General features: G+C 42.1%; 1 protein-coding gene across 1 annotated transcript in view; it reads right to left on the bottom strand.

Annotated features, from left to right (window-relative positions):
• SI (sucrase-isomaltase) overlaps positions 1–10,524 on the bottom strand; it is a 200,856-nt gene extending 190,332 nt beyond the window's left edge. Inside the window, exons 1-3 of the mRNA XM_050965764.1 lie at positions 10,425–10,524; positions 7,646–7,763; positions 5,117–5,190 (exon numbers count right to left, since the gene is read on the bottom strand). Of these exons, the coding sequence (XP_050821721.1) occupies positions 5,117–5,190; positions 7,646–7,763 (192 nt within the window). The 5' untranslated portion in view covers positions 10,425–10,524. The remainder of the gene's footprint in view (positions 1–5,116; positions 5,191–7,645; positions 7,764–10,424) is intronic.
• Positions 10,525–26,256: the final 15,732 nt, after the last annotated feature.

Genomic DNA, 26,256 nt, shown 5'->3' on the forward strand with positions numbered 1-26,256 from the left:
CCTGGCCCTAACAGACATCTTTGCCAGGGTAGGTTGGCCCTCTGACATCCTTACAGATTCAGGGTCTAATTTCCTGGCAGGGACCATGGAAAAACTGTGGGAAACTCATGGGGTGAATCACTTGGTTGCCACCCCGTACCACCATCAAACCAATGGCCTGGTGGAAAGGTTCAATGGAACTTTGGGGGCCATGATACGAAAATTCATCAACGAATTCTCCAATAATTGGGACCTAGTGTTGCAGCAGTTGCTGTTTGCCTACAGGGCTGTACCACATCCCAGTTTAGGGTTTTCACCATTTGAACTTGTGTATGGTCACGAGGTTAAGGGGCCATTACAGTTGGTGAAGCAGCAATGGGAGGGGTTTACGCCTTCTCCAGGAACTAACATTCTGGACTTTGTAAGCAACCTACAAAGCACCCTCCGACACTCTTTAGCCCTTGCTAGAGAGAACCTAAAGGATGCTCAAGAAGAGCAAAAGGCCTGGTATGACAGACATGCCAGAGATCGGTCCTTCAAGGTAGGAGACCAGGTTATGGTCTTGAAGGCGCAACAGGCCCATAAGATGGAAGCATCATGGGAAGGGCCATTCACGGTCCAAGAGCGCCTGGGAGCTGTAAACTACCTCATAGCATTTCCCAATTCCTCACTAAAGCCTAAAGTGTACCATGTTAATTCTCTCAAGCCTTTCTATTCCAGAGACTTACAGGTTTGTCAGTTTACAGTCCAGGGAGATGATGCTGAGTGGCCTGACGGTGTCTACTACGACGGGAAAAAAGACGGTGGCGTGGAAGAGGTCAACCTCTCAACCACCCTGGAACGTCTGCAGCGGCAGCAAATCAAGGAGCTGTGCACTAGCTTCGCCCCATTGTTCTCAGCCACCCCAGGACGGACTGAACGGGCATACCACTCCATTGATACAGGTAATGCTCACCCAATCAGAACCCCACCCTACCGAGTGTCTCCTCATGCCCAAGCTGCTATAGAACGGGAGATCCAGAACATGCTACAGATGGGTATAATCCGCTCATCTACCAGTGCATGGGCATCTCCAGTGGTTCTGGTACCCAAACCAGATGGGGAAATACGCTTTTGCGTGGACTACCGTAAGCTAAATGCTGTAACTCGTCCGGACAACTATCCAATGCCACGTACCGATGAGCTATTGGAAAAGTTGGGACGTGCCCAGTTCATCTCTACAATAGACTTAACCAAGGGGTACTGGCAAGTACCGCTAGATGAACCTGCCAAGGAGAGGTCAGCATTCGTCACCCATGCGGGGGTGTATGAATTCAATGTCCTTCCTTTCGGCCTTCGTAATGCACCCGCCACCTTCCAAAGGCTGGTAGATGGTCTACTAGCTGGACTGGGAGAATTTGCAGTTGCCTACCTCGATGATGTGGCCATTTTTTCTGACTCCTGGCCCGAACACCTACTACACCTGGAAAAGGTCTTTGAGCGCATCAGGCAGGCAGGACTAACTGTTAAGGCCAAAAAGTGTCAAATAGGCCAAAACAGAGTGACTTACCTGGGGCACCAGGTGGGTCGAGGAACCATAAACCCCCTACAGGCCAAGGTAGATGCTATCCAAAAGTGGCCTGTCCCACGGTCCAAGAAGCAGGTCCAATCCTTCTTAGGCTTGGCCGGATACTACAGGCGATTTGTACCACACTACAGCCAAATCGCTGCCCCACTGACCGACCTGACCAAAAAGACCCAGCCAAATGCAGTTAAGTGGACTGATGAGTGTCAAAAGGCCTTTACCCAACTTAAGGCAACGCTCATGTCTGACCCTGTGCTCAGGGCCCCGGACTTTGACAAGCCATTCCTAGTAACCACGGATGCATCTGAGCGTGGTATAGGAGCAGTGCTCATGCAGGAAGCAACAGATCACAACTTCCATCCTGTCGTGTTTCTCAGCAAGAAACTGTCTGAGAGGGAAAGTCACTGGTCAGTCAGTGAAAAGGAATGCTATGCCATTGTGTACGCCCTGGAAAAGCTACGCCCATATGTTTGGGGACGGCGGTTCCAACTACAAACTGACCATGCTGCACTAAAGTGGCTTCATACTGCCAAGGGGAACAACAAGAAACTTCTTCGTTGGAGTTTAGCTCTCCAAGATTTTGATTTTGAAATTCAACACATCACAGGAGCTTCTAACAAAGTAGCTGATGCACTCTCCCGTGAGAGTTTCCCAGAATTCAGTAGTTAAAAAGTGTTCTTAAAATGTAGAAGTCTGTTAGTTATATACTTAGGAGTATATGTAAAGGTGTATGTGTTGTATTAATCTGTTTATTTTCAAGTTCTAGAAGGAATTCCCCACTGTCTGCAATTTGGGGGGCGTGTCATAAACAGATAGCTAAGGGTTAATGTCTCTTTCACCTGAAGCACCTGACCAGAGGACCAATCAGGAAACCGGATTTTTTCAACTTTGGGTGGAGGGAATTGAGTGTCTAAGGTCTTTGTTTCTGGCTGCCTGCTTCTCTGAGCTTTGGAGAAGTAGCTCTACTTTCTAGTCTTCTGTTTCCAAGTGTAAGGACAAAGAGATCAGATAGTAAGTTATATGGTTTCTTTTCTTTGGTATTTGCATAAATATAAGTGCTGGAGTGCTTTGATTTGTATTCTTTTTGAATAAGGCTGTTTATTCAATATTCTTTTAAGAAATTGCCCTGTATTGTGTCATCTTAATACAGAGAGACTATTTGTATTTTTTCTTTCTTTTTTATATAAAGCTTTCTTTTAAGACCTGTTGGAGTTTTTCTTTACTTCAGGGAAATTGAGTCTGTACTCACCAGGGAATTGGTGGGAGGAAGAAATCAAGGGGAGATTTGTGTGTTGGATTGCTAGCCTGATGTTGCATTCCCTCTGGGGGAATAGGAAAGTACTTTTTGTTTCCAGGATTGGGAACAGAGAGGGAGATTCACTCTGTGTAGTTTCACAGAGCTTGTGTCTGTGTATCTTTCCAGGAGCACCTGGAGGGGGGAAGGGAAAAAGGATTATTTCCCTTGGTTGTGAGACTCAAGGGATTTGGGTCTTGGGGTCCCCAGGGAAGGTTTTTCAGAGGGACCAGAGTGCCCCAAAACACTCTAATTTTTTGGGTGGTGGCAGCAGGTACCAGGTCCAAGCTGGTAACTAAGCTTGGAGGTTTTCATGCTAACCCCCATATTTTGGACGCTAAGATAGAAAAACTGAAACGACAATATTTCCATTGCATAAGAAAAGTATCGAACAGTAGATTCTTAACCAGGAAGGTCTCTGTGATCATCTGAAAAAGAGAGAGAGATTGAGAGTAAAAACTTGATATGGAGGCAAGACGCAGGCACACAAGTTGCAGATCTGGTGCATCTTGAGAAGATTATTAACATCTAATTAACTATTATTCTTCCCTGGGGACTGCACCTTGAAACAGTAGGAAGATATGTTCCAATGACTGAGCTAGGTGGATGGGAGGGTAAGCTCCTGGTAGGACCAGCCAAGCCAGATAGGGCAAAGGGTAGGTACTAGATGAAAAGCAGTCAATTGATCCTCCAGGCTGGGGGTTCAGTGACACGCCAACAACCTATTCTTGTAAAGAAGATGTTATAGAAACACAACAAGGTAACCGTTCTGGCAAGCAACATGATAAACAGGGAGGGAGGAGCCTTGTTCATGCTCTGAGTGATATCTGATGACATAGGAAGGATTCAGACTCAGAAATCTCATATGTAGCTTGTGGAGCACTGGGAAATATTTGCGTTACTTTTTATAAATTTCATATGCCCCTTAGTGTATCTGTGTGATCCTACCCTGACTGAATGCACAGTTAGATCAACATTGTTAAAGAGATAGGCAGGAAGGGTAAAACAAAGGCCTAGATAAGGAGCTTCCCCTCAAATCACATTAACCTGGTTTATAGCCCTGAAATATCATCCTGAACTCCTCAGTTTCAACCAGGTGACAGGGTTGTTTTGCCATGGGTGAGGAGGAGGAGATCAAAAGACCCTGATCTGTGAAAAGAGGGGTAGGGGGAAGTTGTCAGCTACTACAAAAGCTTACTCAGATTGACTGAGCGCCAGGGTCTGCAGCAACCAGGCTGTAACTTGGCCCCCAAGAGAACAGGAGATACCAAGGCTAAATCAAGTCTAGCTGGGGGCTGGAGAGGAATGTCAAGAGTAGGTAACAGGTTTCAGAGTGGTATCCGTGTTAGTCTGTATCAGCAAAAAGAGCGAGGAGTCCTTGTGGCACCTTAGAGACTAACAAATTTATCTGAGCATGAGCTTTCATGGGCTAAAACCCACTTCATCAAATGCATGCAATGGAAAATACAGTAGGAAGATATATATACACACACACAGAGAACATGAAAAAATGGGTATTGCCATACCAACTCTAAACAGACTCGTCAATTAAGATGGGCTTTAGCCCATGAAAGCTTATGCCCAAATAATTTGTTAGTCTCTAAAGAGTAGGTAAGACAGTATGCATGTAGGTCTGTGTTATCTTAACACCCTTTGTCTGAGCACTGGCAAAATAAATCATGCTTTGTTTTGGAGAAGCTGCATATCGCTACTGATTACAGGCTCCTGAAGGGGAACTCTTGCTAGTGCCAAGTCCACTGGGCTTTCGAGGTATCACAGTTAGCAAACAGGGGGTGTAAACTGGACACCCTGTTGGAGAGTGGTGTGATTGTGGGATTCCCACCCCAAAGAGAAGTAGAGGCACAAGCCTGCCACTTGAAAGGGTTGTACTCACGGAGAGGAGGACTGGAAAAGGGTTTCAGGTAGGGCAGCCTATCCAGGGACTGTGCCATTATAAACGTTAATATTTGAATGTCAGATAATGAAGGAAGAAATGGTTTCAGCAGGGCAAGGTTGTATTATATATCATGGGTGAGATTTTCCAAAGCACCCAGCGTGGATCTACCTTTGCTTTCACTGACATCAGTAGCAAAACTCCCAGATTCCAATGTGAGCAGAGGTAAGCCAGCACTGAGAGATTTTGAAAATCTCATCTTACAGCTCCCAGATCACAGGCTTTAGTTTTTCTTGTGTACACAAGGTTGTTTTTGTAGTCAAATCTCAAGTTTCATTGTATATGGCCCATTTTCTAATTAACCTCCCAAGTATGTGTTTCAGACCTTTGTTGCCCCTTGATCAGGAATGCAGTCAATTCTCTCTGAGAAGCTTACTGCTGGACAATTCGGAGAAAAGTCTGTTAAAGAAATGAATGGATTATTATTAATAGTGCTGAATTATAGAAATAGCTTAAATAGATTTTTAAATAATTTAAATCTAAAGGCCTGATTCCCCATTACCATCAAACTTGTGCAGGCATGTACCTCTAAGCAAAATAGGTATAAAACACTGCCATTCTGATGTAATCATATTGGGACCTACTTCTCTCACGTGTATATAACTACACGAGGCGCAAGACAGCACAGAACTCTTCCTAGATATGCCCCACTTTTTTTAATGTTATGGCTGAAAATAAAGATGCAGAATGTGATAAAGTTTCAGAGAAGTCTTGTAACTCTCATCACACATCACTTCATTTAAAATTCACCCAGTACTAAAAATGGAGTGACTTTTGTTCCATATTCATGATATTGTTCTGCTGCTCTTATATGTGCTTCCTACCTTGTGTATGCCTCCTTCCACAGTATCCAGAGTTTGGGCATCCTCAGAGACATGAATATCCCAGAGATATTAAGATGTTCCATGAAGATTTTTATAATTAAATTTGTGGGGCTCTAGCAGAGGTGAAAGTAAGCAGGTATGGTCCAGTATGGCGTCCCGACCAGACTGGCTTCCCCAGGCTGGTGATTTAAACGGCCCAGGGCTCCTTGCAGCAGCTGAAGCTCAGGGCCCTTTAAATCACCTCCTGAGTCCTGCTGCCGGAGCCCTGGGTAGCGGCGGCAGGGCTCTGGCAGTGTTTTTAAGGATCCAAGGCTCCTGCCACTATGGGGAACCATGGCCCTTTAAAGCGTCGGCTGAGCCTTCCACTGCTACCTCAGGGCTCCAGCAGTGGGACTCAGGCGGCACTTTGAAGGGCTCCCCACAGCGGCCAGAGCCCCTGGCCCTTGAAATCACCCCTGATCCCTGGGACTCCCAGCCACCTCTGCAGCTGGGAGCTCTGGAGGTGACTTAAAAAGTCCTGGGGCTCCCAGCCACAGCTGGATCCCCGGAGCCTTTAAAATTTGATTTCAAGACCCCACCTCTTCCAGTTGAGGTCATGCCCCTGCTCAGGATTCCAGTGTACCAGTAAGTCCTTTATCTTACTTTCACCCCTGGGCTCTAGTCACTAGTGAACTTGAGGAGTCCAAGAGCCTCCACTGCCAGATAGTACCATAAGGGGTGTTGCACGCGCCCATTGGAAGTTGTGGTCTTTTTTTCCAGTTTAGTTAGTTAGTTAATTACGTTCCAAATTGAGGCCTACAACTATTACTCCAGCTTGAGCCTTATATAGTGGGGTTTTGTTTGTTTCTTTTTTTAACGGCTAGGCCAGGTAGGTATGTTCAGGTCCAAAAGCTGATACAAATAAATGCAAATACCTGCCTCCGTGAGCAGCAATACCTGAGCAACAATACCTGAGCACATTCACTTTGTGTTAGCATTCATCACTTCCCATGAAACACACTGCCATTTGCATGCACAACCTGTGGGCTTGATTACCCAATCTTCACATACAAGTGAGGATGCATGCAGAATGTGACCATGTCAAAACAGAGGCTCCTTGCACATTTGGCTCTGTATGCTAGCCTACCTCTAAACAAAATTTTTTTCTAATTTGATTCATTAAAAGAAAACTCTTGTCTTTTACGATATTTTCTTCCACACTTAACAGAATCTCACTGAAAAAATTAATCAATTTGGATTTAGTGACAAATTAGGGTTTACAAGCCATTCTAAATGGTATAACTAATTAATTAAAAGTATAAAATATGGGAAGACTTACATCAAAGGACCAAACTATATTTAATCATCTGATAAGATATTAATGTATTTTACCAATGCAGTTATCGAATGGGTCAAAATGTTTGAAGTATGTTTCATTCCTACACAGTACATATTCATGGAGTTATGGGCTGGAGCAGGAGCTCTTAAATTTTCTCTCTCTTTTGGAGAGCTATTGGTTGTTATTTGCAATATTGAAATTCCACTTTCCTCATTAAAAAAGTAACTTGAAGAAATACACAGTGCAGGTGTTGGGAGGAGAGGAGTTGCATTTCCTTGTAACTGCTTTAAATTCTTAATCTTTCTAGTTTTTTTACTAATTATAAATATTAACGTTATCTGTAAAAAGGGAGAAACCACTGTGCTTTGTCAGCATCAGGGCTGCATTGTGCTAGAAACTACCAATACACAGGAAGATGCAATCTGTATCGCAAAGAGTTTACAATCTACACACAAAAGCACTGATTTTGTGAAGGACACTATATAAACACATGGAGAGTTACATGCCCTCATGCTTGAATTTTGTCTATAAGCCTGATCCATCATCCTCTGGAAAGACTCCTATTGACTTCAGTGGGCATTGATTAGACTTGTTTCGGTTCGTTTTGTTAATCAAATCTAATCCATTCCCTCCTTGAGCAATTCAAATTCAGAGACTATTCCTGGCTTGACCTTTGAGTTCTACAATAATCATGATGAATAACAACTGTTACCTTGGAGTCCAGATTGTCCTGTTGCTAAAAGTGCAACCAGAACGAAGGCTACAATCACCACCAAACAGAATAGGACAATCAGGGAGATTTCTAATCCGCTGAACTTCTTCTTTCCCATCTAGCCACAGATAAACAAACACAAAAACAGTTTCAGGAATGTGCTTTTAAGTAAATATCTAGCAAATAATTGCTTTAAGAATGTGTCCTTTGACCAAAGAAGTTAAAATACAACCACAACTCACAGACAAAGTAATATTCTGATGTTCAGATCTGTTAAACAGAGTAAATTACTAAAGCTGGTCAGGAAGTGTATTTAATATTCTGTGACAAATTTCTAGGAAACCCCAAAAAATAATTTTATACAATTTTTTCCGTGAAACTTTTCAGCTTTTCCTTGAACTTTCCAGGAACTTTTTTTTGGTTAAAGCTTTCAATAAACAAAACACCCCAATTTTTGGTTATCAGTTTAAAAGTTGTCAGGATGTATTTTGCCAAAAAAATTGACAAAAAATGTTGAAGAGTTCTATTATATACTGCTTTGCATAGTGGAAATAACTATACTACAGATCAATGGTGACATAATTTGTGGTATAAGTTACAAAACATTAAGTCCGGGGAAACTATTGTGAATTAAGCTGGTGTAATTACTTAAGTGGTGTAATTCTGAGAAGGCAGAAGTGACTACTGTATAAAATTCATGTATTTCCTTGTGTAATTCAGTTTCTATATTCAAATTTTGCTTTACTGCAGATAGTACACACTAGCAGAGCAAGGCATGCCTATTGACACAGATGTATGCAATATTCAAAATGATTATCTGTAGAATTTGTATTAATATTTTGGTATGCATATCTGAACTTTTAGCATGTGATTTCAAAGGGTGACTGTGCCAGCTGATCTGAAAAGATCCCCAGAGCAACATGGGCAAGTCAATACTGCAAAATTAAGTCGACTAAGTTACATCGATGTCCAGTCACCACAGCAGTTAAACTGCTTTTGCATGTCCACACTATGCTGCTTGTATTGGTGGCACGCATCCTCACCAGAAGCACTTGCACTGATTTAATGGTCAGTGTGGGGCATTTGTGGGATGGCTTCTGAAAAGCAGCAAGTCGATGTAGCATCTACACTGACACCTGAGTCTACCTAACTACATCAACTTGAGAGCTAAGCCTCATCAATGTAGTGGGTGAGTTACATCAGTGGAAGCTGCATATTAGTTTAGACATTTACAAAAAGTCAAGTCAATGTAAGATGCCTTACTTAGACCTAACTCTCTAGTGTAGACCAGTGCCTACTGTTGAAATATTCAGGCTACTACACAGTCCACTGCTCCATCTCATGTGAAGAACAACAAGGTACCATTAATGTTTAACTGTATGCCAGCAATAAAACTCATTAAAACATCTCCAACCTTCAGATCAATATATCAGCAACAGTAGCTGCATTTTTCATTTGTTTAAAAGCATTTTACCTGACAAAACTGGCTTAAATACAGGGAAATAACTTTCTTTTATTTAGTTAAAATAACAACAAAATGCAGTTTTGCCATTGGAAATAGTATAGTCCTGCTCATCGCACTGATCTTTTAAAACACTTAGACAGGTGTTCCAATAATCAGCAGTACTGGGGGAAAAGCTTTTTGACATCAGAACAGTTTAAACTTGATGCTTTTCCCCCTGCAGCCTCCATGTAACTTGCCCTGCCCTTCCTCTGCTCACTCAATACCCTCACGGTCATAGGAATGAAGAGGTAGTTCATTAACTCATTGAGAAAGACCAATCTCAAAACAGCAGCAGTTTTCAAGGGAAAGTGAAAGCTAGGATAAAATTCAATATACAATTTTCAGAATATAATCAAACAAAGATACTTTTATAAACTGCACAATACATTCATATAAGGTTTCCTAGACATTTTCTGTACCATAACATTGTTGGCTTCCCAGGGAATATTGTATTTTCAGCCTGCAATTGTTTTACTATATTTAAAACCATATTGTTCAATGCAATAAAGAAATTATAATCCAGCTGTTACTGACTGAAGTTCTCAATTGACCCATTCCACAAATCTGTCGATCAGGAACATTGCAAGGCAACATTCAGCATTTTGAGATCTACTGTAAGGTTAAAGGTTTTGTCAAAGAACACAGAACGAAACAAGATATTGGAGCTCTGCACTTCTCTGGGACTGAGAAGTTGAAAATGAGGATTTACAGTACAAATCCTATTGTGTGATATATACTCTTGAAAAGTATAAAACTTGAAAACCATGAATACAAGCACATACCTCAAAACCCCTTTGTTTCACTGTCTGTGCATTGCTCCTGTTCCAGTCCTCTGGCAATGAAGGTTCAACTTGAAAACTCCAGCTTTATATTGAACCCCTATCAGTTTATTGCATTATTTGTTAACTAGTCTATCAGTGGAAAGTACATACATACTCACAGGCAGATTGTAAAATCTCTTTGCACTGAAAATTGTTGCCATGGATATTACATGTATATTGCAGCTAGAGAATGGCTAGTTAATTAATAATCATTTTCTCTGAGATATCACTCAAGTCACTGTACCCAAGTAGAAGAGTAGCAACAACCTGATGACAACACCTATTATCAGGTGACATGCCTGCAGTTTTTTGCAGCACCATTCAATTTGTTTTCATCTAAACTTTATTTTTCTTATCTGTTATTTCTGCCTTCATTACATTATAAACCACTTACTGTTCCATAAATGGAAAAAGCTATTTAAAAATCACACTGTAAAAGTGGGTGAAGTCATACCTTTTATCGGACCAACTTGGTGAGAGAGACAAGCTTTCCAGTGACATGCATCCGATGAAGTGGGTATTCACCCACAAAAGCTTATGCTCCAAAACGTCTGTTCGTCTATAAGGTGCCACGGGACTCTTTGAAGCTTTCCAGTGACACAGAGCTCTTCCTCGTGTCTGGGGATGGTATTCTGACTCACAGCTACGTTCAAAATCAAACAGATAGTTTAGCATAAGTAGTTAGCACATATCCTAAGGAATGGTTCAAGAGGAAGTGACACGTTGACACCCTGTTAGTCACAGGACAAAAAACGAGGGGGGGGTTAATGGGTTACAGATTGTGTCCTTATTAAGACTACGATTTTTAGTGTCAAGCAAAATTTTGAATTTAAGTTCTCAGGCTCTGTTGTGCCTCTAATCTATTTACGTGAATCTATCTGTTTGATCTTGTATTTAGCCGCATCGCTCCGAGTACCTTTCCCCAGGCCTGAGGAAGACCTTTTTGTAGCTCCAAAGCTTGTCTCTCACACCAACAGAAGCTGGTAAAAGATAAGACCTCACCTACCTTGTCTCTCTGATAGTCTGCGGCCAACATGGCTACAACGCTGCATACAATGCTGTAAAACTAATAAGATTTTGACCATTAAAACTTTGTCAGGAATCATCTGTAAATTAATTATTGACATTACTATTAATATTATAGCAATAAGAAGACACAATATCTATCCAAAGAGAGAGAAAAAGATGAAAGCTTACAGGGGGGAAGCACTAAAATATCTGTAGGGGACACAGTTTTACCTGTTTTTCTCACTGAGAAGACGTGAAGGTTTTTTGTTTTCCCCCTCCTACAGAAGTCTCACTTTGAAATCAAACGCCTGTTCTAGTCTGTTAAAACGTACTTTACAGTGCATACTGAATGCAGTCCACATTGCTAATTAAAATGTGTTATTTAATCAGTCCATTGAACATTCCACCTCCTAGTGGCAACCACTGAAAAGTGAAGCATTCCCAGAACCCAAATGGAACGTTTCTCTTTTTCACTAGTCAGCACTTAAAGAAAAGAGAATCAATCGTACACGTACATCATTGTGGTGCTCCATCTCAATCTAAAAGTGTCAGCACTCACACAGATTCACTGTTTTTGAAATACAGCCTGTTTTAATCATTCAACTGTCTTGCCCTCTCTCTGTGTGTGTACTATTCTAACACACTTTCTGTGTATTAGTTGTATAAGTTCAGTGAAGGTGGTTCTAATGTGCACCTCTCAACAACATCACAATATGGCATTTCAAAGCAGTTTTGTCTGGGTTAGTAAAAATGCAACTTTTTGCTCTGCTTTGGGGAGTAACAGTTGGATTTTTGTTCTCTGTATCTGTTTGGATGTATAACAATTTTTGCTGAACGTGGGTTGATCCTGCAAGATTCTGAGAACTCTGACCCCAATCCACCAAAGCACACAAGCATATGCTTAACTTTAAGCACGTCAGTGGTCCTACTGCAGTCAATTTAAGCCTACGACTAAGTGCTTTCCTGACTTGGAACAGAGTGCTAGTAACTTGCAGGATCAATTTCCTGGAGAACATTTTCCAAGCCATTTGAGGGCATGAGCAACACAGCAGGAACTGAAAAAGGACTTGAAAGAGGGCTAACCAATCAGAATCCCCAGCAAAATGTATTTCCATAAATCTACAGAGTGTAACAGCAGCCAGGACTTCAGGTTGAGATGCACTGTTGATTTGCAGGAATGGGAAGATTACAGATAGAGATAGACTGAGACAGTAAAAAACCCTGAGAAATCAGTGAAGCTGAGAACTGGAACAACATGGACTCTGCTGTGCCTTAATTTGGTTTTAGGGAATTAAGAGTTGATCATTCAGTGACTGGAACTGTTGGAACTTTGTGAGTATATCTAGAGTAGGAAAATAGGCTGTGTTTCAAAATGTATTAGCTAGCATGCTTTAACTAATACATTTTTAAAAACTAATGTAAACAGCTTTAACACCTTTAAAAACCTGTCAGCTGGCTACGGTCCAAACTAGGGTTGCATTTACTCAAGTACCTCCAACAGCAACTACTTGGGTGTTGCAACACTTTTGGATGAAGATGAATGGCTACTGGAGTGCCGCTTTGACCAATAATGTGATACATATGACTGATACCCTTTAATGTATATTGTGCCTGCCTAATTACGCACTGTAGCACTAGCTGCAACACTGAAATAAACACTGGGTGCTTGATTCAGCAGATAGAGAGCTACTGTGCTCTCAAGACTCATGAGAAAGGAAGATGGCTAACCACTTTCCTACAGTCAGTCCTGAAGAACCCCATGCTCAGTGACCTCAGCGCAGGAGCACAGGCAAGAGAAAAAAGCTATGTCTGGGTTCCGCATATGTGACAATGAACTCTGTTGTCAGCAGCTGAATCTAATCCCCACCCAAATACTGCATCAACAGTCAAGTCCTCTGTGTCATTTCAAAATCAGCAGAAGATTTCTCTTTGTCTAGATACTCATTTTATGTGTGTGTTTGGAGCAAGGGACATGTTACCAGATTTACCCATTACTTTGGGGTATGCTCATTTATTCGGATTACTCTTCTGGGGAAGGGGATTCTGTAATTCTATCACTGTACTGCTTGTGTCACTTGTGTTTTCATATGGCACCTTAGAGACTAACAAGTTTATTTGAGCATAAGCTTTAGTGGGCTACAGCCCACTTCTTTGGATGCATAGAATGGAACATATATTGAGGAGATATATATATACACATACAGAGAGCGTGAAAAGGTGGGAGTTGTCTTGCCAACTCTAAGAGGCCAATTAAGTAAGAGGAAAAAACTTTTGATGGGATAATCAAGATAGCCCAGAACAGACAGTTTGATAAGAAGTGTGAGAATACTTGCAAGGGGAGATAGATTCAATGTTTGTAATGTGCCAGTACACTTCTTATCAAACTGTCTGTACTGGGTTATCTTGATTATCACTTCAAAAGTTTTTTCCTCTTACTTAATTGGTCTCTCAGAGTTGGCAAGACAACTCCCACCTTTTCATGCTTTCTGTATGTGTGTATATATCTCCTCAACATATGTTCCATTCTATGCATCCAAAGAAGTGGACTGTAGCCCACAAAAGTTTGTGCTCAAATAAATGTGTTAGTGTTTAAGGTGCCACAAGTACTCCTGTTCTTTTTGCAGATACAGACTAACACGGCTGTTACTCTGAAACCTGTGTTTTCATATGGAGCTCTGCTTCTCCCTTCTGCAAGTCCCCTCCCAATGGAACTATCCTGCAGGACCTAGGTTCCCCAGGGCTGGGTTTCTCCAGCCCCAAAACCAGATGAACACCCACACACACATTATCAGAGCAAGTCTGAGCGGACCAGGTCAATCAGCACTGTCAAGCTGACCCCTTATATGTTTCTGGACTCACTGGACTGGATGAAGCAGCACTTTCACGCTGTTACCCTTATGCATCCCAGATTCAGCATGTCCCTATCCCCACTCTCACAACACAATTGTACTGGCAGTAACCTGCTTGATGAGCAAACCCCACAGTATTTTGGGTGCTGCAGGGATCTTTAGCTTAGGTAAAAGAAGCGTTGCTGTAGAGTGAATGAGGGAAGCTAAAAACACAAAAGAGTAAAGTTCAGCAAGAGAGAGAGAAGCAACCAACTTATTCAATAAATAATTTTATGGTTAATAGTGATAACTACACAAGGAGGACTAAACCAACATAACATACATTATTAAAGGTTAATACCTAAGGTAGAAAGGAAAATGAAGGGAGAGAGAGAGAGAGAGAAAAGGGGATCTCACTGCTCCCTGAAGCATGAACTGGTCGGGGTTCCCAGATGATGGTGGTAGCTGAGGGTCCTGAGGGCAGGAGACAGGCATAGTCCCCAGCACGGTCAGTCAAGAGAATATGGAGTCCCAGTAGAACTGATGCATAGTTTGGATCTAAGCATCAGAATACTGACTGGAGGGTGAGTGGGGATTTTTGTAGATAAATTACAATGGTTGAAGGGAGAACACTAGATTTGTTTATAGGTAAGCTGATGATTCAAGGGTTTTCTTTAGGCTAGACAATAGGAGCTGAACACTCTTGGCTATGGGTGGTGTTTTCTTCTAGGGAGCTCACAATGCAACTAGGCTGCTTCACTATTCGGATATCAATTAAGGATTCACTACTAGAATTGGTCTGATAATTGCTGAGCTGAGTGTGTTCATTAGCATCTGGAGCAGAGATTCCCATGATGCAATGCTTCCCTGCTTTTTCTGGTCCCAAAGTTCAGTGTGGTTCTCTGTTCTCCATTCTGTATGTAAATTGAAATGTCTTCCTGTTCATCTTTCATGCAGATGAGGCTAGGGAAGTTGCCTCGGCTCTCCATTCTGTATGCTAATGGAGATGTCTTAATCTTGTCACCCTTTTTCAGGAGGGGTCTAGATGTGTCTCCCAACGCCCTTCACTGCTCTCTGCAAGTTTTTTCCTCTGATAGGTTTTGGATTAAGCAGAGGCTGAGGGGGGGTCTTTCATGAGTCAGGCTGGATACCGCACTCTGGTTCCCCAAGAACACAGAGGTGTCTGGTATCAGACAGGGAGTTGGGACACCTGGGTTCTAGTCCCAGCTCTGTCATTAACTAGTGATGTAATTTCAGCTGAAACATTTTCCCTCTCTGTGACACGGATTACCTATATAGAGACATATAGGGGCAACGATATACACATTTTCTCTCTCTCTCTCTCACACACACACACACACACAAATAAATATTCCATGCCTGGTGTCTGTCAAGAGGTGATTAGAAAAAAAAAACTCACTTAATGTAGAAAATTTTTGCAAAATAATTTCAGGCACTTTTGAGCTATTACTACTATTCATAGTGGTAGTGGAAGAGCTAGTTGAATTTTTATTTAGGCAATTTGTTTATTCACCAATTTTTTTCCCTTTTTTTTGGATTAAACAAAACCATTCCTGAATTCAGGCCAATTTTGGCATATAGTTTCAGCAAAATAAAATGGGGAGGGGGACAAAATAGCTAATTGAAACATTTTCTAAATTAAACATTTTGACTTTTCATTTTGAGATGTTTCATTTAGAAATTTAGCTAGATTTCTTTAAAAGTAAAAGTCAAAAGTATTGGCTCAGCTCTAATTATTATTATTGCAGTAGCACCCAAAGACTATAATCAAGTCTGAAAGCCTATCAAGCACTATAGACTAGACACAATCCCAGGCCCCTATCTTGCAAACAATTGTGCATGTTAACTTTATCACCAAAGCAGCTGTTTGTGCTTAATGGGTCATGCCCCTCTCCCCACTGGCAGAGGAGCTGGTCCTCTGTGTGAAGGGAGGACATGTTCAACTCAGCCAAAGTGAGGTACAGCACAGCAACCACAGTTCCCCTGCTCTCTCTGGAACTCCAGGAAGCTCTGCAACTTCCTTGGTGCAGTGTCTATGGGACCTCCTTTAGTCCTTAGCCTTGAAGGCCCAGGTAACCCCAATAGTATTCTTTAATAAATGACTCTACGTGACATAAAATAGATATGCTAAATGTACCAGCTGGACTCATAGACTCATAGACTCTAGGACTGGAAGGGACCTCGAGAGGTCATCGAGTCCAGTCCCCTGCCCTCATGGCAGGACCAAATACTGTCTAGACCATCCCTAATAGACATTTATCTAACCTACTCTTAAATATCTCCAGAGATGGAGATTCCACAACTTCCCTAGGCAATCTATTCCAGTGTTTAACTACCCTGACAGTTAGGAACTTTTTCCTAATGTCCAACCTAAATCTCCCTTGCTGCAGTTTAAGCCCATTGCTTCTTGTTCTATCATTGGAGGCTAAGGTGAACAAGTTTTCTCCCTCCTCCTGATGACACCCTTTTAGATACCTGAAAACTGCTATCATGTCCCCTCTCAGTCTTCTCTTTTCCAAACTAAACAAACCCAATTCCTTCAGCCTTCCTTCATAGGTCATGTTCTCAAGACCTTTAATCATTCTTGTTGCTCTTCTCTGGACCCTCTCCAATTTCTCCACATCTTTCTTGAAATGTGGTGCCCAGAACTGGACACAATACTCCAGTTGAGGCCTAACCAGCGCAGAGTAAAGCGGAAGAATGACTTCTCGTGTCTTGTTTACAACACACCTGTTAATGCATCCCAGAATCATGTTTGCTTTTTTTGCAACAGTATCACACTGTTGACTCATATTAAGCTTGTGGTCCACTATGACCCCTAGATCTCTTTCTGCCATACTCCTTCCTAGACAGTCTCTTCCCATTCTGTATGTGTGAAACTGATTGTTCTTTCCTAAGTGGAGCACTTTGCATTTATCTTTATTGAACTTCATCCTGTTTACCTCAGACCATTTCTCCAATTTGTCCAGATCATTTTGAATTTTGATCCTGTCCTCCAAAGCAGTTGCAATCCCTCCCAGTTTGGTATCGTCCGCAAACTTAATAAGCGTACTTTCTATGCCAACATCTAAATCATTGATGAAGATATTGAACAGAACCGGTCCCAAAACAGACCCCTGCGGAACCCCACTTGTTATACCTTTCCAGCAGGATTGGGAGTCATTAACAACTACTCTCTGAGTACGGTTATCCAGCCAGTTATGCACCCACCTTATAGTAGCCCCATCTAAATTGTACTTTCCTAGTTTATCTATAAGAATATCATGCGAGACTGTATCAAATGCCTTACTAAAGTCTAGGTATATCACATCCACCGCTTCTCCCTTATCCACAAGGCTCGTTATCCTATCAAAGAACGCTATCAGATTAGTTTGACACGATTTGTTCTTTACAAATCCATGCTGGCTATTCCCTATCACCTAACCACCTTCCAAGTGTTTGCAGATGATTTCTTTGATTACCTGCTCCATTATCTTCCCTAGCACAGAAGTTAAACTAACTGGTCTGTAGTTTCCTGGGTTGTTTTCATTTCCCTTTTTATAGATGGGCACTATATTTGCCCCCTTCCAGTCTTCTGGAATCTCCCCTGTCTCCCATGATTTCCCAAAGATAATAGCTAGAGGCTCAGATACCTCTTTTATTAACTCCTTGAGTATTCTAGGATGCATTTCATCAGGCCCTGGTGACTTGCAGGCATCTAACTTTTCTAAGTGATTTTTTACTTGCTCTTTCCTTATTTTCTCTTCTAAACCTACCCTCTTCCCGTAAGCATTCACTATACTAGACATTCCTTCAGACTTCTCAGTGAAGACCGAAACAAAGAAGTCATTAAGCATCTCTGCCATTTCCAAGTCTTGCGTTACTGTTTCCCCCTCCTCATTGAGCAGTGGGCCTACCCTGTCCTTAGTCTTCCTCTTGCTTCTAATGTATTGATAAAAAGTCTTCTTGTTTCCCTTTATTCCCATGGCTAGTTTGAGTTCATTTTGTGCCTTTGCTTTTCTAATCTTGCCTCTGCATTCCTGTGTTATTTGCCTATATTCATCCTTCGTGATCTGACCTAGTTTCCATTTTTTTATATGACGCCTTTTTATTTTGTAGGTCACGCAAGATCTCAAGGGTAAGCCAAGGTGGTCTTTTGCCACATTTTCTATCTTTCCTAGCCATCGGAATAACTTGCTTTTGGGCCCTTAATAGCGTCCCTTTGAAAAACTGCCAACTTTCCTCAGTTGTTTTTCCCCTCAGTCTAATTAACATTGCTATTGGAACCTCAACGTGTAGGTTATATGAATGACTACATTACTGGCAATGGACAAGATTAATCCCTGCTGTAACTCCACCACCTTCAGGATGACTTATATTGAACATGAATTTGGCCCAAAGAGTTTACTGACAAGTTGGAAAATTAATGAGGAAGATGCACGAAAACAGGTTCAGGACTTCTGGGAGCCTCTTGATAAAATTCCACCATCAAATTGAAGGGAAGGTGATGTTGCTGTTTCTGAACTTTGTGACTTTGTCCTCACCCACAACTATTTCACATTTGGGGACAATATATACCTTCAAGTCAGCGGCACTGCTATGAGTACCCGCACGGCCCCACAGTATGCCAACATCTTTATGGCTGACTTAGAACAACGCTTCCTTAGCTCTCTCTCCCTAACGCCCCTACTCTACTTGTGCTACATTGATGACATCTTCATCATCTGGACTCATGGAAGAGAAGCCCTCGAGGAATTCCACTGTGATTTTAACAATTTCCATCCCACCATCAACCTCAGCCTAGACCAATCCACACAAGCGGTCCATTTCCTAGACACTACTGTGCTAATAAGCGATGGTCACATAAACACCACCCTATACCGGAAACCCACTGACCGCTATACTTACCTACATGCCTCCAGCTTCCATCCAGGACACACCACACTATCCATTGTCTATAGCCAAGCTCTAAGATACAACCGTATTTGCTCCAGCCCCTCAGACAGAGATAAATACCTACAAGATCTCTATCAAGCATTCTTAAAACTAAAACTTCACCTGCTGAAGTGAAAAAACAGATTGACAGAGCCAGAAGAGTACCCAGAAGCCACCTACTACAGGACAGGCTCAACAAAGAAAATAACAGAATGCCACTAGCCATCACCTACAGCCCCCAACTAAAACCTCTCCAGCGCATCATCAAAGATCTACAACCTATCCTTAAAGATAATCCCTCACTCTCACAGATCTTGGGAGACAGGCCAGTCTTCACTTATAGACAGCCTCCCACTGAAGCAAATACTCACCAGCAACCGCACACCATACAACATAAACACTAACCCAGGAACCTATCCTTGCAACAAAGCCCAACGCCAGCTCTGTCCACATATCTATTAAGTGACACCATCATAGGACCTAATCACATCAGCCACGCCATCAGGGACTCATTCACCTGCACATCTACCAACGTGATATATGCCATCGTGTGCCAGCAATGCCCCTCTGCCATGTACATTGGCCAAACCGGACAGTAACTACTCAAAAGAATAAATGGACCAAATCTGACATCAGGAATCATAACATTCAAAAACTAGTGGGAGAACACTTCAACCTCTCTAACCACTCAGTGACAGACTTGAAGGTGGCAATTTTGCAACAAAAAAACTTCAAAAACAGACTCCAAAGACAGACTGCTGAACTCAAATTAATATGCAAATTAGATACAATTAACTCAGGCCTAAACAGAGACTGGGAATGGTTGGGTCATTACACTATCTTCTCACACCTTCTATTATCACTTCAAAAGTTTTTTTTCTCCTGCTGATGATAGCTCATCTCAATTGATTAGACTCTTCCTGTTGGTATGCATACTTCCACCTTTTCATGTTCTCTGTATGCATAAATATCTCCTGTCTGTGTGTTCCGTTCTATGCATCCGAAGAAGTGAGCTGTAGCTCACGAAAGCTCATGCTGAAATAAATTTGTTAGTCTCTAAGGTGCCACAAGTACTCCTGTTCTTCTTGCAGATACAGACTAACACAGCTGCTACTCTGAAACCTGTTTCTGATGGACTCTCTCTCGACACTGCTCAATTATCCCTGTCAGAGAGAATTTATTCCTATGTTTCATTAAACATACACTTCTGGAAGTCCAAATTCGTAGATTCCAAGGCCAAAAGGGACCATTGTGATCATCTGACCTCTGGTATAACACAGGTCATAGAACTTCCCCCAAAGAGTTAATATGACCCTTTCATAATGAGTAGATTGCATCAAAGGGGTGGAATTTTCAAAACACGTCCCCCACACTCTCATACTGTACACTCAGGAGAGCGTATAAAAGAGTATCAAGGTGCGGATACAGACTAATACGGCTGCTACTCTGAAAAAAGTGCAGCTTGACTTCTTTGCCCAGACAGGGAGTGCTGCTATCCTCTTTGGTTGTGGTTATAAGAGTGTGTTTGCCGGGGGCCGGAGGGATAGATTCCCAGTGATCACACATCCCTTGCTGTGAGCACATGCCTCTGGACATGAGGTCTACCATAACCTAAAAGAAAATGTTTCTTTGTGGGATCCCCTTGTTAGCACCTTGGCAGCACATGAGAGACATTTAAATGTGAAGCTTGTACTGTGCCTTATTTGGTGAGCTGTAATTAGGTGCTCTCTTGCTTTAGGCCAACAGAAGCAACAATGCATCACTGGAGAACTGAAAACCATTCAATCCGAAACATTCTGATTGCTACTTCTCACTTTCATTCCCCTCTAGATGCCCAAACTTTTGCTTTGTTTTAGCAAAAAAGGGTGTGGATGTGTGAGGGGAGAAGGCAGGAGAAAGGAGAAATAATAGAAACGGTGAGAAGCAGAGGAGGCAGAGGGGAAAATAAAATGGGTGAACTCTGAGACAGAGAAAGATTGAGAGGATACAGTGAGAAAGACACTCAAAGGGTTTGTGGTACAGGAAAACCATCACTTGGCTTTGCAACACTTTCAATTGCTCCTGATGCTCAGTAAAGAGCCCACTGAATTGCAGCACGGACCAAAAAAGACTTTAAGGCTTTGTCTGCAGTACAAATTTTGTTGGTAAAACTTTTGTCGGTCTGTAAAAAAAAACACCTGAATGACAAAAGCTATGGTGTGGACAGTGCTATGTTGGCGGGAGACACTCTCCTACCACCCACCGTTTGGTAGAGGTGGTTTAATTATGCTGGCAGCAGAGCTTTCTCCCACCCGCATATAGCAGCTACATGGGAGACCTTAGAGTGGGCACAGCTGCAGCAGTACAGCTCTGCTGCTGTAAGGTCCATACTATAGACATAGCCTAAGAAAGAGACTGAGGATTTGTCTATATGGGAAGTTATACCAGTATAAGGTTAGATGTGGATTCATACCACTATAGTTACACTGGTTTAATTCCCCCTGTGGACACTGTCCTTTGGAATAAGAGCAGCCTTTGGTCAGTTTCTTTAATTAACTTCCAAAGTACATTAAGCTAAACCAAAAAATAGGCCACTTTTATTCCAAAGGACAGTGTCCACAGGAGAAATTATACTAGTAATTATAATGCCAGTAAATTGCTTTGTTTAGACAAGGCTTGAAAAACAGTGTTAAGGAAAACCCTTTGGGACAAGAAGAAAACTGAGGACTTACCCAAGTAGAGTGAAGATTTAGTAGATACTAGCAACTATTAGAGATCTCAGCCATCCTCAAAATGTGCTAAAATGAGGGAATTTTCAAGTCACAAGAACTGCAGAGAATCAAGAGACCAGGACATGGAACTACATTGGAGGAAAGTAAAGACACAGAGCTAGATCCTCAGCTATAGCTGAGATACAATCAGTAGGGTAGGAGAAGAGGGGCAAAACTGACAGAACCAACCATGTGCTCCACCAATCCTAGGGGCTCGAAATCAGCATAAATGAGAGAAGACATCTGTGTTTTATGAGAGCCACCTAACCAGATTATATTGTCCTGCCCCTCTGCCAGTATAGACCTTTGATTAAATAATTAGTACTGATCTGTGTGCTTATTGGGGGCAACCCTACAGCGGAGGAGGAATATGGGTTACAGGGCTATGGGTAATTTTGCCCTGTCCTTCCTGGTCAGGTGACTGAGCTAAAAGATATGATATAAAGAGCTCAGTAGTGATTAAAAATGACATGGTGTTCAAACTACTGTAAAAGGCAATATAATTAAGATAGATCTTTGTCCATTTAAACTACTATACAACCTGAACCTGTAGGTTACGCTATACATTTATTTTAGTTAAAGCTGCTGGGCTGATTATAGCAATTATTAGGAATACAGATGGTTATGTTGTCAATTGTAGATACATAAATACTGTTTGGCCTAAGTGGTTAGTCAAAAATTAATTGGAGGTCTTGAAGATTGCTTCTGTTAGGAGGAGCAAGTGATGCTGGAGTCAGGTATTTCTCTAATTCAATCCTATTTATTTACAAAGAATGTACAAAGTCCTTTTTCCCAGAACACCATAGAAATCAATCAGGAAACAGTTTCTTTGCTCACTGAATGAAGCCCCTTTCCAGCTAGCACTCTACCCAAAAGCTCCCTCTCAGGATCATTCAACAAATGCTTCTCTGGGGTTCCTTGCTATGTTCGTGGCATACACAGTGAGAAATTAGATAAAACATATACTTTTGGTGGAAGGTTGCAATGTATGCTATTTCTTAGAATTTAACAACACATATTAACCCTAAAACAGAGAGAGACAAAGCAGACTGTTCCCTAAACAGAGAGGTACAACTCAATCTACCTTATTCTAGGCTGACTCGCCACAGTCTGACTCTGATCACACACTTCCTGATAAAGCCCCCTAGGTTGCAAGCAGGACCAGGAAAACCATCACAAGTTTAAGTGATAGCTTTTAATTTTAACACCATTTTCAATACTCCACACTTCTGTGGTGTTTTATCTGCTTCTCTCTCACACAGAGCTTGATCCAGTATTATCTAGCTCCTGTGTTTGCATCCAGTCCCCAGTCAAATCCTTCTGCCCACAGCTCAGATTCCTTAACAGTCTTTCATGTAGCCTATGTTTTGGCTGGCACCTATTGTTTTAGCTATCTATTCACAAAGGAGCTTAATTGCCTCTTGCAGCTGGCTTTCGTTCAGGGTAAATGTCACACCCACCAGGTTCAATAAGGTTTCACCCAACCCACAGAACAACAAACCCCCAACATTAATAAATTGTGAATCAGGCCCCAGAAACTGAGATTGGTTTAAAAATCATGCTGTATCTGGGGGTGGAGAATGGGTTTAAGCATTTAGGATGTACTTGCGTCAAAGTTTTTAACCTTTTCTCCCCAACCATAGGGGTTGAGATACGTAATTCTTCTTTTATAATAAAAGCTAAGTTTCACCTCACCAGATGCATCGAGAAGATGTGACTTCAAGAAAAGCATCAAATTTTGTGAGATAAAATTCACAAGAGTTGGCAACCCTAACAGGACTTGCTTTGATTTAACAAAAACTGGTGCTCAAAAAGCACTTGATACATGTCTCAGTAAATCTTAATTTCAAGGATCTTTGTGAATCATAATTACGCAAGCTACTGTATTTTTTCTGGTGACTATTGCCCCAAACCTGAAATAACAAGCTGTGTCCCAGGCCCTCCCCCACTTTTGGAGTATGGGAAAGACATTTCTGACTGAATCCTTTTGGTGAAGTCACTGCTCTGACCCTTTGCATTTTTTCCTCAAAGCTTCATAGCTTACTTTTTTCTCTGACTTTCCTCATCCTTGCTGCAGATGGTCCTCCAGCAATGCCTGTGCTTGCTGCTACTGAGAAGGAAACAAAGCAGATACAAAGCTCTTATTAACTGATTCTCAGCCATTTTTTTATTAGTGGTAGCATTAATAATAATTTTCATTACTTTAAAATTCTTCAGGAATGACAAATATTTGATGAAAAATAATTAAAATATGCAAATGTTTGGAAAGCCAGTGGAACAATGGTATTTTTAATACATAGCAGTTGAAAGACTTTAAGTGTAAGTGCCAGTGTTACCGAAATGTCGGGTCCGCCTAGCTGAGAGCCAATGACAGCCAGATAGGGATAAGGAAAGGTTGCTTTTTTCTGCAGAAGATAGGTGAGTTCTGTACCTTGGTACAAAAAAAGCTCTACTCCATACAAAAACCAATAATCTTTTATACACACTCACACACAGGCTTCAGTCGTGTTAGCATTTGATTGGTGGTTAGCAAACTCTGCACTTCTGCAATCTGCTCAGCAAAAACCAGCTTAGGACCAGCTTCAACTGCCTCTAGACTGATAAGTGAAGACAGTTCAAAAGTTCAGGCTACTGTGTCCGTGAGGTGTCCAATTTCCCCTAATGGTTGCCAGCTATTATAAAGCTACTAGCTGTTAGGGGGTGGCTGCTGACTGTCACACCAGGACTCAGTCTTCTTTCCTGTCTCTATAATATTTAGTAAGCACCCAGGAGGCAGCATGGTCAGGAGAAAAGGCACAACAAAGATTTTAACTACATGAGCAGTCAGCTCACAATTAGGCTTGGTTTACATTAGTAATTTATGTCAGTATAACAACATCACTCAGGGGCATGGAAAATCCATACCTGAGCAACGCAGTTATACAGACCTACCCCCGGTGTAGAAAGTGCTATGTCAACGGGAGAGCGTCTCCTGTCTACAAAGCTACTGCCCACCAGGATAATCCACCCCATCAGCATAGGTAATGTCTTCACTGAAGTGCTAAAGGGCTGCAGCGCGCTGCTGTAAGCATAGACAAGCCCAGACTGATAAAGCTGCTGGATACCTCTAGTTCAGTGGTTCTCAACCAGGAATCCAGGGTCCCCATGGGGTGTAGGGGGGAGAGGCACAAGCAAGTTTCAGGGGGGCTGCCATGCAGGGCAGAAAGCCAAAGCCCCACCACAGGGGGCTGAAGCCTGGGCCCCTGAGCCCTGCCACCCAGTCTGAAGCTGAAGCCTGACCTTCATGGGGGCCCCGTGGTGTGAGGTCAAAAACAATTGCCCTGCTTGCTACCCCACAACACTGTCCTGGGTTTTATACACAGAAAACCAGTTGTTGTGGCACTGGTGGGCCATGGAGTTTTTAATAGCATGGGGGGCAGGGGAGAAGGGGTCTCAGAACGAAAAATGTTGAGAACCTTTGCTCTAGTTCAGACTGGGTATGTTCAAAGGCTCACCACCTATATTAGTATAGTCACTCTCATAGCGACAGTCTAATTGACATGGTCACCACTGTACTTGTAACAGCTATCGTAGCACTTGCCTCTACCGAGGTTCCTCTCTTCAGCATAGACTGTACACATGCATTACTGACCACCCAACATGTTAAAAAATCATGAGATTATTTTAATGATCTGAAGATTTCTAAGCCAATCAAGGGTGATGCTTTTATTTGCCTTCTGTTTTCTGATCCTTTAAGGTACTATTCAGGTTACATTTTCAAGGTTGTCTCTGCAAGCATGAGGGCTAGAAACTTTCGTTTTATTAATTTATTAAATGAACACTGAGATTCTCATGTAATCGTTTATCTCCAGGAGCTGGGAGTTTAAATAAAACATCAGAGCTGGTAACACTGCAAATGTTACTGAGTACAATCAGCATATTATGGCCTAAACAGGGACTTTGAGAACTATTGGTCCAAAGGTTTTTTGCCTATGCCCAGGCACAAAAAGGGCCAGATCTTCAACTGGTATCGATCAACATAAATCCATTCACTTCAGTGGAGCTGCACCCATTTACGCCAGCTGAGGAACTCTCTTAGAATGTTCACAGCACACTTATATACACACTAGGAAGCTGTATCAACTTCTGAACTGTCCTGGATTTGACTCAAAGTTCACTTTCTACAGTCACAGTTACAGGGCTAGCTGCACCTCTTAGCCCATCCCCTCAGGTATGAGGCCTCATTCCTTTACCTCCTTAGGGTGGAATCCTTATCCTGTGATTCTCCTACTCTTAGGCCAAGTCCTGCCCTACAGAACCTTGTGGATTCACCATGCTTACCCCACCAGGTCCAGCTGGGTTTGTGCACTTACAGTTCTTCAGAAGCTTGTGGTCAGCAGTGAAATCAGTGACTTACAACAGCCTTCTCAAACCAAATTTAGGAACCAAACATAAGAAAAAAAGACTTATTAAAACAATAAAAGATCTACTCGTGTCTACCCTACCTATACTCCTAAATCGGCCTATCTTATCTCAGATCCCCATTCTCTGGGGGTCTGGGTCTCTGTCTGAACCACTTAATTCCCTTTTATGTCTCTCCCCTATCTTTCAGGAAATACCTCTCAATCCAGCCAAAGTCCTTGGTTCTCCTGTGCTTTCTGAGACAGGTTAAACCAGTTCAGCCATCTCAGAAGACTTAGAGTGACATTCAGATCAGGAGTCCTGGGTGTTTGCTGAGAGGCAGGGCTATTGTTCTTCTCTTTCTGCCTGGGTGCTTCTCCTGACT

The sequence above is a fragment of the Gopherus flavomarginatus genome, chromosome 8 (assembly GCF_025201925.1).
Source record: "Gopherus flavomarginatus isolate rGopFla2 chromosome 8, rGopFla2.mat.asm, whole genome shotgun sequence".
Taxonomy (NCBI): Eukaryota; Metazoa; Chordata; order Testudines; family Testudinidae; genus Gopherus; species Gopherus flavomarginatus.